A 19452-nucleotide genomic window follows, 5' to 3' on the forward strand; every position below is an offset into this window, starting at 1 on the left:
GGATAGATTGCATTTTTGAATACTCGAAGGAATTTTCATCATTTGGTCGGGGCTGAGCAAAAATTTATCTTTATTTAACCTGAGCTATTGCGTTGAATAATTTATCTTCAATCGGTAATTAGGAGACAAAACCCAAGTGTGGACTATGCGATCCAAAAGCTAATAGAAAATTTAGCACTATTTTACACGCATGTAACTTGCAAATAAACATAGAGATGAATCGGGAGTGTGAAATAAAAATAAGGATGGAAATTCAAGTCTATTTATTGGACGAATTCTTCCACATGATCTTGAATGTAGTAGGCGGAATGAAATGATATCCAACATCCACATATGTGTACATGCACATCAGATGTTCAATGTATCGAGTTTTAATGGTTTGACAACCTGTCAATGTGGATGTCATTGTGCGACCAGCTTTATTCGCAGTTACTAGCGTCATTTGGAGGAAGTATGGCGAAGTGGAAGGACATCAGAGACTGTCAAGGCGCTCGCCCTATAACTCTTGCCCACCTGTTAATTAACTTGGTCGCGTTGCGCATTAATAACAAATGGGCAATTCTTTCCGTATATATAGTCGGTTATCGTACGCAAAATGAAAATTTTTTATTTCTTAAATTCTAAACACAATTAACGCCGAATTAAGTAATATAATTGAGATACATTTGTGTCATTTTAGCAAATGAATGACTCTATGAATGACTGATGTTAATAGAACTGACGATTAACCACAAACTAAATAGCCAATTTATACTCATTTTCATTTGTTCACAGATGAATTTCGAAGATTGTATTCTACTTAAAATATATCATTTACTCACAAAAAAATACTTTATTCCAGCGTGAATAAGGTAAAGTATTCGACGCTGCCGCGTAGGTGGTGAAGCTTCTGATAAAAATTTACAAAAACTGGATGAGCAACGAATGACTCAAAAATCCTGTTAATCATGGACACGTATTAACTGAGATGGACGTCCGAGACCTTCGAGCAGGTGCCCTGTTCAGAGCTCGTCTCACCGCACTTTCCCTTTCGTGGATAGTTCAGGCGTTTCACTGTTTGCTGGTGCAAACGAGTGTTATAAATCACCCTCTTTCCTATCAATTTCACTTTTTTCCTATCAAATTCATTAAACATTTGCAACAGTTCGTATCATTTATCATGGAATCTTCAATGCAATGGAATCTTCTTCAATTCCGTTATTAAACGCCATTACCGTATTTTGTAATTCCGATTGAAATGCCACAGCGAGATAATTGAAAACAATTGAATTGCTAGCACGAAGGAAAAGAAAAACCAGGGGGGCATTAACAAGTTTTGGGACCAATTCAACTTTTTTATTCAGCTCACTCTGAGGATGATCTCGCTGTGAAAGGAAACAACTATGGCGAAGATAACAACTATGTTACCAAGCCTGTTTTTTTCCATGCCATGAAAATTCGAAATTACTGTATGCATACGATGGTGATATTTTGCTTAATGAGCCTTCATAGAGGGGAGATATCCAAACAATCATATTGCTTTTATAAGCAGACCCTGAAATGCTCCATATAAATAACTGCCTTTCATACTAACCCTTGTTATTTTTTATCATTAAGTGATTCTTGAAATACAAAATCAAATTAAATTTAGCCGTTCGTACTCGTAAGCATCATCAACAACGAACTTTCATTGTCTTATTGTTTTCACACTTGTGATAAGACATTGTCACTTGAGACTTAAAATAACGGTCCAATTTAACGGTCACTGGTTGTCTCTCTGACGTGACCACGCAACGTCACGGCATAGAAGGGCCCTCTTCAGTTAGAATTGGTAACCTGCTTTTTGATCTCCCGGCGCCAGCAAGAAATTTTGTTCGACTCATTGAAAAAACGAATAAGAAGATTATTAATAAAAAGCATGCTCTGGTTTTCAAACAAACTTGCATAAAAGAAAAGCTTATGCCGAACTATACCAATCTTCAGTTAGACAAAATAGTTTGTCCTACACGCTGGTCACGCTACACGGTTCATTGACATCGAGTGCCCTATCATCTCATCCCGGCATCTATTAATATGGTTGAAACTATTATAAATATTCTAATAGTATCATGATCGTATTCAATGAAAGTGAAACACGTCTCACGACCTTTGTTTTCATTAAAGCCTTCTTGATTGCGTAACCGTGACTTGATCTGAAAGACCAATTCACTCTTGCACAATGACGCCGCTCCTGCATTTTTTACTTGGTTTGCGTGGGGTCGCTTTCTGGGACCATACTTTCAAAATTCGCTAAGTGAACGTAAGTACTTACGCTCTATATTCTTGTCTATAATTGGTGGATTTTGCTTGAAAGGCCGTCAATGATTGGCTGATGAACTTACGAACACTTAACTTTTTTTAAAGTATAGGCCCTGATCTTGGGCACGCGAATCTTGTAAAATTATTCCTCTGATCGTTAGTTCGCAGGAAATGGTCACAGGAAATTAACTTTGGTTGTTTTCATGTATTAAGTTTGTGAACACTGAATAGAAATGAATTCACAATAGGTATTTTAATCTTGAATGGACATTGAGGGATTTTTTTAAGCATATTAAAAGATAACTAATTTCTGGTATCGGCTAACGATAGTATTGCTCCGAAACATATTAATCCCCTATAATACACAAGAAACCGTATTTTGATCATTTATTTGAATGCTGGAAGTAAACAACGCTGTTCATGATTCTTCGGTGCTGTGATATATACATCACCTTCAATGAATGTTTAAGACTTCAAGACTCGAAAAAAGTTTAAAGACAAAATTTTATTACATGAGAAAATGTTGGAACTAAGCGAAGATACAGGCTAAGGTCAGTGGTCAGGTCTCTGAGGTCGTGGTAGGAGCGTCTTCAGAAGGTCACGAAGCTATCCTATTCTCTCAGAAGTTGCATCCTTCCCTCCCTAAAAGCCTGGCATCCTATGCAACATTTTGTTGAGAGGACTTCCACCTTCATGAGCCTCTGTAACGCTGCTAATTTTCACTGTCTGCGAAGTTCCAACGTATGACTGTATAAGATAATATGCGTTTTAGTCTGCTTTGTTCATGCCACGCCTCAGCCTTCCCAAGATGTTGCGACAAACTGGTTCACTTTCTCCACGCTCTAGATGGCATCAGCTGGGCAATGCTCGCTGTTTTGTCAACTCCCACGATCATATTTGATCCTGAATTATCCAATTATAGATTCTTATAACCTATATGTTTAAAATAAAAATATTTTTTCTTCTTCAAGCAATGCCTGCCGTTACTAATTTAAATTCTGCGCAGCCACTTGTTCGTTTCTTCTTTTTCCTTAAGCTGCCACATGTCCCGCATCCTCTTAACTTCGATCCAATGACTCGTTCTTCCATTAAAAAACAACTCGCATGTTATTCGGATGCGATAGAAATTGTTGGTGAATGTGATATGACACAAATGTTTGGGTCACGTGGCACAAGCCATTTAGGATTGCATTGGAAAGTTTGCATCAGACACCAAAGTTTGATCGTCCTGTGGAAAGATTGTTCTCGCTACGAAAGTTTGCAGAAGCTGCGCAGTGCAACTCTGCGTGTCCTTGACCATCTGGGGCCGGTCCATAGAGTCGCTTGGTCGGTAGAGGTTGTTCTGGAAGTCAAGTAACGTATTCTCTACATCGGAACACACATTATTAACGCTTAAATGTTCAGCTTGTGATTACTGGGTTTTTCCGTCGTGCCAAGTCAAAGATCTTGTCTATTTATCGATACATTTTTTTTTTTTCATTTTGACCTATTCAATTCAAGTGACACTGAGGATCAGAGGTTCCAAGTGATCTTCCGAATAATTTTTATAAGTTGTTATTTATTAATAAATATGCTCGTTTGTATTAATCAGAAACAAAAAGGTTGAGACTCTCAATCACTCTCACGGCAGCTTCGCCTGCAACTTGTCTCCTTTATGAAGCATTTTTCGTCAACGTCACGAATTGTTGATTTTCTTCTTGTTAAAATTTTAACGCGGCTTTTACATTCATAAAAATTAATGTCATATTGACCGGATATTGAAACATTTTCATAGCCACAGCATGAACAGTGAGCGGACGTAGCACTGATATGCCCTTTTCCGGGCCCAACTGGGCGAGAATTACTTAAACAAGGGAAAATAGTGCATCGCTATTTGGTTAGTCTCACTCATTTCTTTGAGTGCATGTACAAAATATTTTTTTAACATTTTTTTATCCAGCTCGGACTAAGCTTCCGAACGAGCGTTTTGCTTGCTTGCGCTGGCGTGCACGCAAAGGTCACTAGACCATCGCCCCCACGTGCGCCCTTATGGTCAAAAGGCCGGACCCTGCAGAGGCTTGGGACTCTTATGCTGTACATTTATTCCGTTTGTTGAACTGACGGCCATTGAGTAGATTTTAGTTCCATGACTTGCCGCTGTGATTTGTTTGGGACTTCAGCGTTTTGCTAAGGACTGTGTTTTCCTGTTTTGTTTTGCAGGAGATTTGCTCTATAATATTTTGTTCAAACTGACGGCCATTTAGTAGATTTTAGTTCCATGACTTGCCGCTGTGATTTGTTTGGGACTTCGACGTTTCCCTTAGGACTGTATGTGTTTTCCTGTACTGTTTTGCGGGAGATTTGCTCTACAATATTTTGTTCAATCTGTCAGTGAGTAAATCTTATTTTAACTAACGTTCAGTTTGGTTTATTTGAAACTGTGAATGTGACTTGTTGATGGACTTCATGATGGATGTTGCATGTGTTATAGAGAGTTGCGGCTTGCAAGTTTAAATAGTCAGAAATTTTTAGACGTTTAAAGTTTCAATTTAATCACTTTTTGGAGGCTTTGTGGCAGATATTATTAGGAAAGTAATAGACGTAGACAGTTTTCTTGTCCAGTTGAAGTTAATGTTTGCAATTAATTATTATTAAATTGCCTGATAAAATTTGTTTATAATTCTAAAAAAATTTCGCCGTTCACAAGATACATGAAGGCTTTTTGAGCTCGCAGCAGTCGCTGTGAATTTTTTTCTATGATTTATTAAAAGTTATACAAAAATGTGTCAGGAGATAAAAAGTTCTTGATCGTTTTTACAGCTGAATGCGGGTCGGCGAATGGACACTTCGGTATCCTCGCTGACCTGAGAGCATAAAGTTTTGATCGAAATGTCTTCATACATTTGTCTCAAACTAGTTGATGAATAAAAATACTATTAACCCAAGTAATTCTTAGATATTTACTTATAAATATCTGACTTCGAGCATTAATCTCAGGTATTTTAATATCGCAAAAATGTCGCCTTATTTGTCACCGAAAATATATTCATGTAAAGTTTGCATTTTGTTTCGATTGAATGAATTTCAAAAAAAGGCTACGTGTCAGCTAGAGGAAAAAATTGCACGTTTTCATGAATTACATTCGAACCTTTGAGCTTCGAACTTGACGAACATTTTTTAGCTTGTAATGGAAATTTCGAAAGTACAATTTTTGTGAAAGTACAATTAATAAAGCCTGGTAATGAAATTGTCTAGCAACTATCGAATTTTTTAGTAAAGAATCGATAAGCTCTCGGTCTTCATGAAGTTAATTGAGGCAATTACTAATGAATAAATTTCAAATTTAGGGCTAGAGTTCCAGTTATATATTGTTCGTTATATTTTACATATTTGTTCTTTAACGAAATATTTATTGTTTCAGACTGATCAAGCTGCTGTTGCTGACGGCGCTGTGTGCGGCGTCTGCAGAGTAAGTGCAATTTTTTCGAAATACAAAAGCGTTGCAATATCCAAAATCTTTCTTGTCAGTCAAACAAATAATCATAGAAATTTTTTTAACCAATCCAATGCCAGTGAAATAACATTCGTCTTGAAAATCGTAATGTTTTTTTTACCATATCTTAGGTTAGAAAACGTACGGTTAACTTCCACCATTATTCTTTTCACATATCTTCCAATTCCTTCGAAACTTTCCATCTGAGCTTCAATAAAGTGATATTATTCGGTCCAGGGTTGGATTTATTTGATCACACCACCGTGCGTTCAGTTCAGAGTGAAGGCAATGAGGGTAATGATGAGGGACTGTGAGGGTAATGATGAGGGACTGTGAGGGCAATTATGAGGGACTGTGAGGGTAATGATGAGGGACTATGAGGGTAATGATGAGGGACTGTGAGGGTAATGACGAGGGACTATGAGGGTAATGATGAGGGACTGTGAGGGTAATGATGAGGGACTGTGAGGGTAATGATGAGGGACTGTTAGGGTAATGATGAGGGACTGTGAGGGTAATGATGAGCGACTGTGAGGGTAATGATGAGGGACTGTGAGGGTAATGATGAGGGACTGTGAGGGTAATGATGAGGGACTGTGAGGGTAATGATGAGGGATTGTGAGGGTAATGACGAGGGACTGTGAGGGTAATGATGAGGGACTGTGAGGGTAATGATGAGGGATATGAGGGTAATGACGAGGGACTGTTAGGGTCAAGCTACGGGATTTAAAGAGTAATGCTATATAGTACGCAGTTGTAGTTTTCCCGAATTATGCTATTGAAGCGTTGAAAAGATGGGTGTATAGTTATAAATTATCATCATTTGATTGCAAAATAGATTGTATGAAAATATGTGATGCAGTTGAGGAACAGTACTCGCGAAAACATTTTGAGTGCAAATATAACTTTATTATCTTCTCTGTTTTGATGCAAGACTCTTTATAATTTAGTAGAAGATGTTTTAATAAACATCATGTGTAAGACCCACCATGCTTGACGAGAAAAAGATTTTTTGATTTCATTTTTTATCTCATTAACTTAATCGTATTTATTATAATTTATATCTATTGCAGTTGTGGAGATCTTCTTCCTGAACGATGATGATCAATATCTCCAGATCGAGATTGCTCCGTAAGTGCTACTGATTAAAAAACAGCGTTTGAAAGTTCAATATATTTAGAAAAATAATTGTAATTCATGCACGCACGAGCTTGTATGATACAGGCTCTATACGACCAGAAGGCATCAAAGAATGCAGACGATGAAGGTATTAATGAACCTTGTGAATGAAATTAGCTGAATTTGATTTGAGCACAATGATCAGCTCTCGGGTTACTGGAATCTATCGTTGTTGTATATTTTGTAAGGAAGAACAATATCTATATTTGTAAGCAAGTGAGATCTTAGGATCTGATCTGATACCATCACAACGATTTGCTTAAGGCTGGTCGTGGGGAATAGTTTGTTAAGTTATTGGGATAACGGATTGCATCGTTATTATAATTTAAAAACTGTTAAATACTCGTAAAGAAGAAAAAATTCTAGGGAAATGAGTAAATAAAAGGACAATTGTTTGTTCCCGGCAGTCGGGGGAATAGTTTGTTATATTATTGGGTTAACCGAATTTATCGTTATTATAACGATAAAACCTGTTAAATATTTTCAAACAATAAACAATCCCAGGGAAGTGATTCAATGAAAGAACATTTGTTTGTCCCTGGGAAGTGACTCAATAAAAGGACAATTGTTTGTTCCCGGCAGTCGGGGAGAATATTTCGCGATGTTGTTTGCTCAAGGCTGGTCGTGGGGAATAGTTTAAGTTATTGGGATAACGGATTGCATCGTTATTATAATTTAAAAACTGTTAAATACTCGTAAAGAAGAAAAAATTCTAAGGAACTGAGTACATAAAAGATAATTTTATTTGTTCCCGGCAGTCGAGGGGAATATTTCGTGATGTTGTTCGATGGCGTGCGCAACTACCGCCGTCACTCACTGCCCCTGCGTGTGATGTCTCGTAGCGGTGACCTGCCTTCACCATACTGGACGGCTACCATCATCCTACCTACAGACTACCTTCCTCGCCAGGTATGGGCATAGGCAACCATCATCCTACCTACAGACTACCTTCCTCGTCAGGTNTCACTGCAGTGATGACAGATAGCGCATTTTCTCGACGACGAAAACACGAAGTCCCGGACGGACAGACAGACGGACATGACTAGCACAATAGGGCATTTTTTTCATAAATTAGAAAATGCGCTAAAAATTAAGAGATCGTAAGTTCATCAGCCAATCATTGACGGCTTTTCGAGCAAAATCCACCAATCATAGACAAGAAATTAGAGCGTAAGTACTTACGTTCATTTAGCGAGTTTTAAAAGTATGGCCCCTGGAGGCTGCATAGCGTATTACCGCAGAATATTTTAACCTTCTACCGTCGTATGCCACTCTCCGGGAACATAACTTTCAACTTAAATTATATATGAACTATTGAGTGTAGCAACCTGAGAACATTTGTACACAACAGAGAACATTTTAAAGTTGTACGTGGCGGCAACCATCAGTGCAAGTCACTTTGCGCTCACTAGAACGTATCCTTTTTGTGAAGTGCGCTTGTGACAATATTGCTCCGGTTACTCATGTCAGGCGATAGAGGGTCAAGTCGAGTGTTTTTTTTAGATATAAGCATTCTTAGGATCTAGACAAAATTTACATATAAACATTGCACCTTGCTCAAGATGAACGTGCAATTAGATTTACAAAATAATCAACTTGGTCTTTACTACAGTTAATGTCCTTAACTGACTTTACATGTACTTCTGTACTCGCAGGTGACCAAGTTCAACATGTATTCAACCCACGGCGAAGAACCTAACCGCGTGTACGAGGCGTACTCCCCTTCTCTCGCCACCGCCGAGGGTCCCGACTAGTGAGTGGCTCTTGTATTCGTTCAGTAAAATGAATGGGTATAATTGTTCAAATAGTGACACACTTTCTTACCCGCAATACGAGGTGAGAGCGGACGTAGCACTGATACGCCTTTAAGCCGACTAGTGAGTAGCTCTTGTTCAGTAAAATGAATGGGTCTAATTGTCCAAATAACACCACACTTTCTTACCCGCAACATGAGCTAAGAGCGGACGAAGCACTGAAACGCCCTTTAGCCGACTAGTGAGTGGCTCTTGTATGCGTTCAGTAAAATGAATGTGTCTAATTGTTCAGATAGTGACACACTTTCTTACCCGCAACATGAGCTAAGAGCTGACGTAGCACTGAAACACCCTTTAAGCTTTTTCAAACAGTCAGGGTGATCCACAAAAGCAGAAAAAGTGTATCAGAATTCGGACGAAGTTTCCTTTACTTCTCTCAGTGGCGGTGGCGGCACAGGTTCTTGCGGGACGTAAAAATTAACTTGTTTTACTCGAAGTATTTTGATTTTGTTATGAAAATTGTTTCATAATTTTAAATAAGGTCATCTGATTTCAGGTTTGATTCTCTTCAATCTAATATTGCTAGAGTTGATTATCCTATATTATTGAGAAATTGTTCAAAATATGCCTTTGTAGACAATATATTCTCTTTTTTACCATAGAATGTTGATATGTTTCCATCTTACGTATTATATTTTTAAATATTGCTCTGATTATCTGCGACAAAATTTCCGTAACTTGATTTGTTTGAATATCAGTTTCCAGCAGTTGCGGGAGGAATGTATTTAGGAATACTTCGTGATGTTGTTCGATGATATTTACTAAAAATATAATCTTTTTGTTACTCTTCCAGCCACCGCCTCGACTCCTTCGCGAGCATCGACCTGGACTCTGTTATACGGGGCCTCAGCGAGCGCCCCATGTCGCAGCTCTGGGTGGACACTCTGCAAGGGTGAGGAATTCTCCCAGTAATACCAAATAATAGTTACTTTTGTTAATTAATTTACGTTACTATTAATTACTTCTGTTAATTTACGTTACAATTGATTATTTTTGTTAATCTACGTTACAGTTAATTACTTTTTTATTTAATTTACGTTACAATTAATTACTTTTGTTAATTATTATACGTTAACAATTTACATTGTTAATTGTTACGTTACCTATAATTACTTCTCCAATTGTAACTTTACTAATAATTACTTTTCCATTAATTACTCTATCAATAGTTACTACTTCAATAGTTATTAAACCAATAGTTACTTCGCTCATCTTCATTTTACAACGCCACATGTGATAAGCAGTGTTGCACATGTGGTACGTGGTGCAATATTTTGTGCAATATTGTGAGAACCTTTTTGTAGGGCGGCGTTTTCTACGCTAAAAATAATGAGAATAAAACGTGAAAATATCTTTAGATATTGTTTTGCAGAAGTTGTTCCTCTGTAAAAGTTCGATTAAAGACTAGAAATTGAAATTTATTAACAGTTTTCGTCCTAAAATTTTTTTTAACAAGTTGAAAGACATTTCTCGCTGGTGTGTGGGTAGATAAAACAAATATAACTCAGTACTCACTGCAGTGAGTGACAGATAGCGCATTTTCTCGACGACGAAAACATGAAGTCCCGGACGGACAGACAGACGGACATGACGAGCACAATAAGGCATTTTTTTCCATAAATGAAAAAATGCGCTAAAAATTGTATCTTATCAAGGAATTTTGTCATCATATTGAAAATTTTTTTGTTTATTCATGCAGGCGCATCCGCTACACCCTGGGCACGACCTGGAAGGGCGAGCAGAGCCCGCGGGTGGCAGCTACGGTGCTGCTGCAGGAGGACGAGCCTGACGACCTGCTGATGACGGTCACTGCTGAAGGAGGCGCTGCAGAAGATGGTGGGTTTCGTTATAAATTATGTGTCTTTTATATTACATTAAAAAGGGTTATTATGAAGTGATTGGTTCACAGTCGCGAGGCGCTGCAGACGATGGTGGGTGTAGTTATTACTTAGATGTCTTGTATATTATATTAAAAAGGGTTATGGTGGGTTTAGTTATTACTTGAATGTCTTGTATATTATATTAAAAAGGGTTATTATGAAGTGATTGGTTAACAGTCGCGAGGCGCTGCAGACGATGGTGGGTTTAGTTATCACTTAGATGTCTTGTATATTATATTATTATTATGGGGTTATTAGGGGTTATTAAGGGTTATTATGTTTCACTTCATAAGGGTTATTATGAAGTGATTGGTTCACAGTCGCGAGGCGCTGCAGACGATGGTGGGTGTAGTTATCACTTACATGTCTTGTATACTATATTAAAAAGGGTTATTATGAAGTGAATGGTTCACAGTCGCCCAATTGAGACGTTATGTACATTTGAGTTATAGCTGAGAAGTGACATTTACAATTGTCAATATATTAATAAATGAATCGCTTTCATACGTACATAGAACATGAACACATATTTCTCTAATTACATGTAGCTATAGTCAACAATAAACTAAGCGTACTAAATAAAAACTATTACACTTATTACATCATGCACGAACGCATATATTGTTATAAACATTGAGAATGAATTTAACGGACGAGAATTAATTAATGACGAACATTTCTGTGCAGAGTTCAGGGCCGTGTTCCTGAACAGCGACGACTTGTTCCTTGAGGCCCGCTTCGGACCGTGAGTGTTCTCACATAATAATAAGGCTTAGAACAAGTATAGGAATTCATATTAATTATACATTTTTGTCCTAATAAAAATTATTTCCATTCTTGATATTTATAAAAAAAATCAATTTAGTAGCAGGACTGTAATGAAAATATTGTACTATACTCTGAAAACAGTTGTAGTGTCCAGCGATCGAAACAGCACGCAAGAGCCCTTTTTATTGTTTTTGGCTAAATCGCAGAATAATTTGAAAATAATTGTCATTCCATGTACTAAATTTAGTGTGATGCTTGTATAAATTTGCAGCGGCAGTCGCAGCCTCTCCTTGTCACTGCTGTCACGCAGTAACGAGTATTGTTATTAATTGTTGTAATTTTTATTCCATGTATTTAATTTAATTGTTATTCCATTCTTGTATAACTTTGCAGCGGCAGCAGCAGCCTGTCACTGTCACTGCTGTCACGCAGCAACGAGTACCATCACCTTCATGTCACGTTACCTGTCAACGTTGTAACATCTACCAACGCTACCTCCTGGACTGCCGCTGCTACCATACCACGGGACTACTTACCACCCAAGGTAGCAACTCCAGTTCTGATATATTATTTATTATTAAAATACTACATTATTTACTATTAAAATAATACATTATTTATTGTTAAAATAATACATTATTTACTGTTAAAATAATACATAATTTATTGTTAAAATAATACATCATTTATTGTTAAAATAAGACATTATTTACTATTAAATTAATACATTATTTATTATTAAAATACTACATTATTTAGTAATTATGTCATTCATAATTAATGGTTCGGTCTGGTTTCAAATCCTGCAAAAACATTAATATAGTTTTGCTGTTGTTACCGAGTCAAATGTTGAATGACGGTAAATCTTAAAATGTTATTCTTAGATAAGAAAAATTCTTAGATTTTTAAAGGATTTTAGAATTGTTCAAAGCGAAGTATTCTCATTTAATCTCAATCTTTCTGAAGAATAGTACCAAATTATCAGGTTATTCAATGTACTAATGAAATAGTCAATAAAGTTAAGGTGAATAAGTAATTAATCAATAAATAACTAATAATAAGTAATTAGAATTTTGCCCTTCAGGTTAGCCGCTTTAACGCGTTCCTCACGCCTGCCTCGAGGGAAGCTCCCCTCGCTCTCTACCCTCAGCTGCCCTCTGATACCCACGTGCAGTAGTGAGTACATTTTTCATTTTTATGTAGAATTATTTCCTCTATGCACTGAATATATGATTGCCATTGAATACATACGTAACATTGTTACTCATCTGAAAAATAAGTGCAGTAGTGAGTACATATTTTATTTTTATGTAGAATTATTGCCTCCATGCAGTAATTATATAATTGCCATTGAATATATACTTAACGTTTAATATTCATATTTCTTCGTTCATATTTCTTATTTCTTCGGTGCAATAAACAAATAATTTCCACTTGCTACTCAAGGTTTCTCATGAAGCAATTTAATTTCTACGTAAAATGAGAACTTATCGCGCGCTGATGGTTTCAAGGATTGATCTAATTTGTGCATGTAATTTTAATGCGTCATTTCTTTTACAAACAAAAAAGTTTTTAATAAAGGATTTTGCTATATAATAATAAATTTTTTATAATACGGATAACCTCCTATAATATTAGTTTTAGATTTAAGCTCTTGATTCCAAAATTGCATCAAAATCCGATCCAAATTAAAGAGAATAATTTACTTAAAACTCTAATGTAACAAACTTGAGCCCAGAAAATTGTGTGATTTTTATTATAAAAATGAACATTAATATTTAAATTGTGACTTGCTTTCTAGTTTTTATTTGTACTTGTTTCACAGCCACGCTCTACATTACTATAAACCGATCGACCTTTGTTTGATTTTTATTATAAAAATGAACACTAATATTTAAATTGTGACTTGTTTTCTAATTTTTATTTGTTTTACAGCCACGCTCTGCATTATTATAAACCGATCGACCTTTGTTTGATTTTTATTAAAAAATGAACACTAATATTTAAATTGTGACTTTTCTAATTTTTATTTTAACTTGTTTCACAACCACGCTCTGCATAAACCGATCGACCTTTGTTTGATTTTTATCATAAAAATGAACACTAATATTTAAATTGTGACTTGTTTTCTAATTTTTACTTTTTTCACAGCCACACTCTGCATTATACTATAAACCAATCGACCTTTGTTTGATTTTTATTATAAAAATTAACACTAATATTTAAATTGTGACTTGTTTTCTAATTTTTACTTTTTTCACAGCCACTCTCTGCATTACTATAAACCGATCGACCTTTGTTTGATTAGTTCTGCCCGGCCAGAGCCAGCGTCCCATCTCCCTCGTGTGGCTCAACACGCTGCAAGGGTGAGTTGGGTTTTCATAAAATTCATAATGAAATTAATAAGAATTCATAATGAAAATGATGAAATTCATAGGAATTTCATCTTCGTGCGACCCCTCAGTTAGAAAAAATTCATAGAAAAATTAAATGGTCCATGAAAATCCATTACCTGAATTCATTGCATAAAACCCCACACAAATACTAGAAATTTCCTCCAAAAGAGCAGTCACAATAAAACTGAGGCTGACAATACGCGTGTGCGTACTATCGTTATGACTCACAAACGTTCGAAGATGTCATCAACGCCTGGTCAATGGTCAGTAATTAACCACACCATACCACTTGCCATCGCGGTTCTATCTTTCTAGCTATCCTGAAATCTTTTATTTAAATCCAAATGAGATAATTAACATTCTAAAGTGCATTATATTCTGATCAGTTCTCGTCAATTGTACTGAAATTATGCTCCAGCGACCGTTCGAAACTATCATTATGTGCAATATTTATTTATATTTATTTAAATGTAAAAGTCATTGCTCCATAATATACTGTTGCTGTTTTTTACTGTTTCAATATGCTGTTTCACTGTACTGTTGTTTTTGCGTGCAGAATTTATCGCTACGAGATAAGGACGGAGTGGAACGGCATACCTATCGCTGACCGGCCACTGGCGACCATCACGCTCGAGGGATTTGAGGTGATCAAAGAAACTAGATTATTACTTTAATGTGATATATTTAATCGTACCTTAATATTAAAAAAATTAAAATTACATTCAAAATTATCTCATTATTTCTGAGTGAGATCTTTATTCGTACCTTGATTTTGAAATGCATTCAAGGTTATCTTTTTGATTCTCTAATCATATTTTCGTTCTTACTAGAAGTTTACTATGGCTTCAGGATCAGGTACGACGTTTCATACAGTGAGAAAAAAAATTAATGAACAATATATGACGATAGCAGTGCTTGTATACATAGTTTGTTTTCGTTGCCCAGGCCGGAGTGGAAATGAACGTCACAGCTCCATTTTTCAACGACCCTGAACCTAACGGCCCTGCAGGCAAACCATTTCCTGTTCTCTTCAATTATGAAGGTGAGCACAACCGCGAATAAAAACCGATATTTTGTGCTACGTGAACTTCTAACTTAACTAATAAGCGGTACTTGTACATATTACTAATATGTCCCGTATAGATGTCATTCCTCCAATTGCGTTCGTAACTCAAACAATTTTATATCTTCACTCGTTCTTTGTCAACGCATTTGTGTCAATTTCTCCTTGAGTTGCGTTCTAACTTATATATGAAGTTGCGTTCTTGACTTATACTTGCGTTGAAGTTGCGTTCTTGACTTATAGTTGCGTTCTTGACTTATGAAGTTGCGTTCTTGACTTATAGTTGCGTTCTTGACTTATGAAGTTGCGTTCTTGACTTATAGTTGCGTTCTTGACTTATAGTTGCGTTCTTGACTTATGAAGTTGCGTTCTTGACTTATAGTTGCGTTCTTGACTTATAGTTGCGTTCTTGATTTGCGTTCCTTGCAGTCGTGGAGATGTTCTTCCTGAACGACGCCAACGAGTACCTGGAGGTGGAGCTAGGACCCTGGGGGCAGCATCTTGTGTTGCTGCTGAAGGGGGAACGCAACGCCATCAGGAAGGAGCTGCCGCTAGACTATATAGTCACCACCCGCACCGCGGGCACCAATGGACAGCCTGTACGTTACTGGCAACTAACTCGAACGATAGACTGGCTTTAATTTACGTAGGAATAACACATAGAGATTGGATTAGTACTTATCGAGGAATGGCGGATTAAACTAAGGTAGGGAGATCACTAAAGCATAGGGAAATAATAAGGTAGGAAGAACACTTATAAAAATGAAATGGTTTAACTCCGAGGTAGGGATGACACTAAGGTGTAGGGAAACAATAAGGCAGAGAGAACAATATGGTAGAAATACAGCTTAATTATTCTAATTTATTCACAACACTTGGACGGGATATAACACTTAGGTAGGAAGAACACTTGCGTGAGAATTGAAAGTTATCAGGAATATCACTTTAATATGAGTCATGATTGGATTGTTCGAGTATATTTTCAATTATTGGAAAATTAGGAAGTTGAGTTGTTCGACTCAATTGAATATTAACTGCATGAAGTTGTTTCTATCTGAAATAAATGTAACATAGTTTGAATGAAAAATATTTTTAATGAAGTTCACGATTACTTTTATTCTCATTGAAACATCATGGCGTGTGAAATAATTGTGATTTTTCTTATATAAAATTAAATTAGGAGTGAACTGTTATGAAACATGAGAATGGTAAAACTAAACCAATTTCATTTTGGTCTAAACTGACTTCTGGAGTTTAGTTGAACGAACATAAAGCACCACTGGAGCTTACCCATTACATGATCCTGCATGCGATAATTCACGCCGAATGATATTTATAGCATGATGATGATAGTCGATAGTTATTTGGATAGCATAAGGATGATTGCACTCGATAGTTGGAATCGCGGTGCTTTGGAATTATCCGTAACTATTCACTGCTCCATCTTCCCAAACAAACTTTTATTTAATAATTTAATAACACGAGTGAATTTTTTTATTTTAAATTGTATCGTATTTTGCAGGGCACATGGCATGGCTCCGCCTTGATCCCTCCTGGGTACTTCCCGCCAAATGTGACGCGCGTGAACGCCTTCGCCATCCACGGCCAAGACGACGAAAGGACCTACGAGGCTCTCTATCCTGCGCCTACCAACGACCCCAACTTCCCACAAGCGGACTTGTGAGTATTTGAATATTGTGTCATGTGTATGAACTTCTTGTAATGTAATGTGATTGGGCAGGAACCCTTGTAATGACCTCTCTTATGAGTTTAAACGCTATCACGCGCTAACCTGTTTTGTGTCATGTATATGAATTCTATCTCAAGTTGACCTCTCGTATGAGTTTAAACTCTATCGCGCGTTAACCTGTTTGTGTAATGTGTTTGAACTCTCATGGAAAGAGCCAAAATTTCTGCTCGTGCTATATGCCTCATCTTCTACTTGTTGTCGTACTGCCAAATATTTATATTGAACCTAAACACCGGTGGAGTAGATTCTACACAAAAAAAACTTGGAATTGAAACCTACACTTGAAAACTTGGAAAATTTCCAGCCTCTCATAGATAGCGCTATCTGATCCAAAAGAAAGAGACAGCTTTGATACTGTACTGATATTCGTGGTTATTGATGTTGCTATTCCTTCTACAGCCACCGACTGGAGTTGTTCAAGCCGATCGACTTCAAATTCCTGGTTGTGGACAACACCAAGTATTCTGACCTGTGGCGTGAGAGCATTGACGCGGCGGAGCCCACAAAGCCTTTGCTGAAGACCTCTTTGTTCACCTCCGTCGATGTCGCTGATGACTCCACACTTGGGGCTGAACTGGCAAACTCCAATGCTGGACCTTCAGATTCGGTGCCGGAACCTGAACCCGAACCTCAAAGTAAACCTAAATTTGAGCAGGAGTCCGTAGCCCTTTCCGCCCCCGATTCTCTTCTGGATGCGGTCCCGGTCGATGTCTTTGAATTTACCACTGAGCGAGATTTCGGAACTACTCCAGTTACTGACGTGCCGGAAGTTACACAGCAAGTGATTCCAAGCGAAGACTTCGCATCAGAACTTCTTCTTGATACCAACGCTGCAGTCGCTGCACCTGTTGTCTCTGACGCTACTGATGCTCCGGTATGTAAAAATGTGTGCTGAGTAAGTTTTGTTGATGTGCTTGAGCAGTTTTCTTTTATATCACTAGCAAACTGGCATCTATCAAGAATTTTTTTCTTGTCAGGAGAAATTTGTATTGAATATTTTACTGGCTCGAAACCCTAAACACTGTACCTCATTACTTATTCCCCTACTGTCCAATCAAAAATACATGATACAGATTTTCAGAAGCATTTTTGTTTAGAAATTTTTGATTAAAAATTTCGGTCCAATTAGCAGTTGCCACCAGTTACGTCTCCAGTTGAAAAGGACTCCATCCCCGTGGCCTCCAAAAGTTCCCAAGCGTGAGTTTATTAAGGAAAAATTAGCCACTCCCCTGTTTCTTCTTACATTAGATTTTAGTAGTCAACCTAGTGTGAATAATTTGGCATCAAAGGAAATTTTTAATTCAACTTACATTTTGTTGGTTAAATTGAGTTCCATTCCAGTTCCTAAGTAAATGCAATACTTCCTAACTGCCATACTTTCACAGAAAATGCAATGTAGGTTAATCATATGTTCTATACCTCTCCTTAAGTAGAGACTCTGCAGGTACATTACGTTGAAATAACGTTGATTAAGAGTCGATTTCGTTGAGACAACGTTGTTTCGACGTCAGATGCCTGGTTGGATACAAGTTTTCGAATAATCTAATAAATGCATAAATTAATGTAATAATTAATCGATGCTTATATCGATGTATTAAACACTTAAAAAATTACATATGCGTTAAATAATGCATAGAATGTTCTTGGTTTTTCAGGCCCGCCAACACCGACTACGTCTACGACATCAAGACAGAGTGGGACGGCAAAGCCATCACAGACCGGCCGCTGGTGTCGTTCAATCTCAAAGGATTTGAAGTGGGTCTATATACATTCCCTCAAGTTATAGTGACATTTCTTCAAGTCAGAGCATACATTTCCTCAAATCAGAGTATGCATTTCCTCAAATAAGAGTATGCATTTCCTCATGACAGTTACATTTTCTCAAGTTATAGCATACATTTCAAGTCAGTTTAGACATTTCATCATGTCAGAAAAAGACATTTCCTCAAGTCAGTATACATTTCTACAAGTAAGAGTGCACAGTTTCTCATGGCGGTATATAAATTTTTTCGTGTCGAAGTACGCATTACTTCAGGTCGGGGATATATTTTCTAAAGTCTAGGTATACACTTTCCCAAGCCCCAGAATAAACTTTCTCATGTAAGAGTTTATACTTCCACTAGTAAAATTATACATTTTCTTAAGGCAAAGTATAAATTTTCTCAAATCAGTCATTTATTTCGCGGATCCCTTACATGAAGGTCATATACTTCCAATAGTAAGATTATACATTTTCCTAAACATTTTCTAGAGGCAGAATGAAAATTTTTTAAAGCCAGTCATTTAATTCATTTGAGGATCCCTTACATGAAGGTTCGCGAAGCTTCCGGAAATCAATTTCGTCTGTCTTCAACTAGTTGCCTACATGCCAAAAATTGCAACCTCTGGAAATTTGAATTAATAAATTCAAATTCTTTATGACATTGAACAATAAGTTAGAGTTTTCACCCAACAATCGGGAATAGAGCTCAACGTCACAGCTCTGTTCTCCTGACTAATAAAATTACTTGTGTTAAAGTTCTGATTATATTAAAAGCGTTTCCGTTCTCAACGTCACAGCTCCGTTCATATTGACAAATCAAATTAATTCAGGTTAATTTTGGATTATATTAAAACCGTTTCCGGTTTTAATATAATCCAATATAATCCAGCTCCGTTCCTCTTGACTAATCAAATTTATATACTTGAGTTAAAGTTCGGGCCCATACTTTCAAAAAAAGTTAAGAGATCGTATAGTTCATCAGCCAATCATTGACGGCCTTTCAAGCAAAATCCATCAATCATAGACAATAAAATAGAGCGTAAGTACTTACGTTCACTTAGCGAGTTTTGAAAGTATGGCCCCAGATTACA

The 19452-nt window shown here is 36.9% G+C and overlaps 1 protein-coding gene across 1 annotated transcript in view; it reads left to right on the forward strand.

Annotated features, from left to right (window-relative positions):
• Positions 1 to 6115: 6115 nt before the first annotated feature.
• LOC108682894 overlaps positions 6116 to 19452 on the forward strand; it is a 31153-nt gene continuing 17816 nt past the window's right edge. The window contains exons 1-18 of the mRNA XM_047885008.1: positions 6116 to 6131; positions 6823 to 6880; positions 7687 to 7837; positions 8584 to 8681; positions 9536 to 9634; positions 10442 to 10578; positions 11310 to 11367; positions 11784 to 11934; positions 12475 to 12566; positions 13326 to 13360; positions 13699 to 13756; positions 14343 to 14430; positions 14732 to 14828; positions 15279 to 15448; positions 16372 to 16529; positions 16999 to 17473; positions 17729 to 17796; positions 18255 to 18354. Of these exons, the coding sequence (XP_047740964.1) occupies positions 6116 to 6131; positions 6823 to 6880; positions 7687 to 7837; positions 8584 to 8681; positions 9536 to 9634; positions 10442 to 10578; positions 11310 to 11367; positions 11784 to 11934; positions 12475 to 12566; positions 13326 to 13360; positions 13699 to 13756; positions 14343 to 14430; positions 14732 to 14828; positions 15279 to 15448; positions 16372 to 16529; positions 16999 to 17473; positions 17729 to 17796; positions 18255 to 18354 (2109 nt within the window). The remainder of the gene's footprint in view (positions 6132 to 6822; positions 6881 to 7686; positions 7838 to 8583; positions 8682 to 9535; positions 9635 to 10441; positions 10579 to 11309; positions 11368 to 11783; positions 11935 to 12474; positions 12567 to 13325; positions 13361 to 13698; positions 13757 to 14342; positions 14431 to 14731; positions 14829 to 15278; positions 15449 to 16371; positions 16530 to 16998; positions 17474 to 17728; positions 17797 to 18254; positions 18355 to 19452) is intronic.

Source organism: Hyalella azteca, unplaced genomic scaffold (genome assembly GCF_000764305.2).
Source record: "Hyalella azteca isolate HAZT.00-mixed unplaced genomic scaffold, Hazt_2.0.2 contig16697, whole genome shotgun sequence".
Taxonomy (NCBI): domain Eukaryota; kingdom Metazoa; phylum Arthropoda; class Malacostraca; order Amphipoda; family Hyalellidae; genus Hyalella; species Hyalella azteca.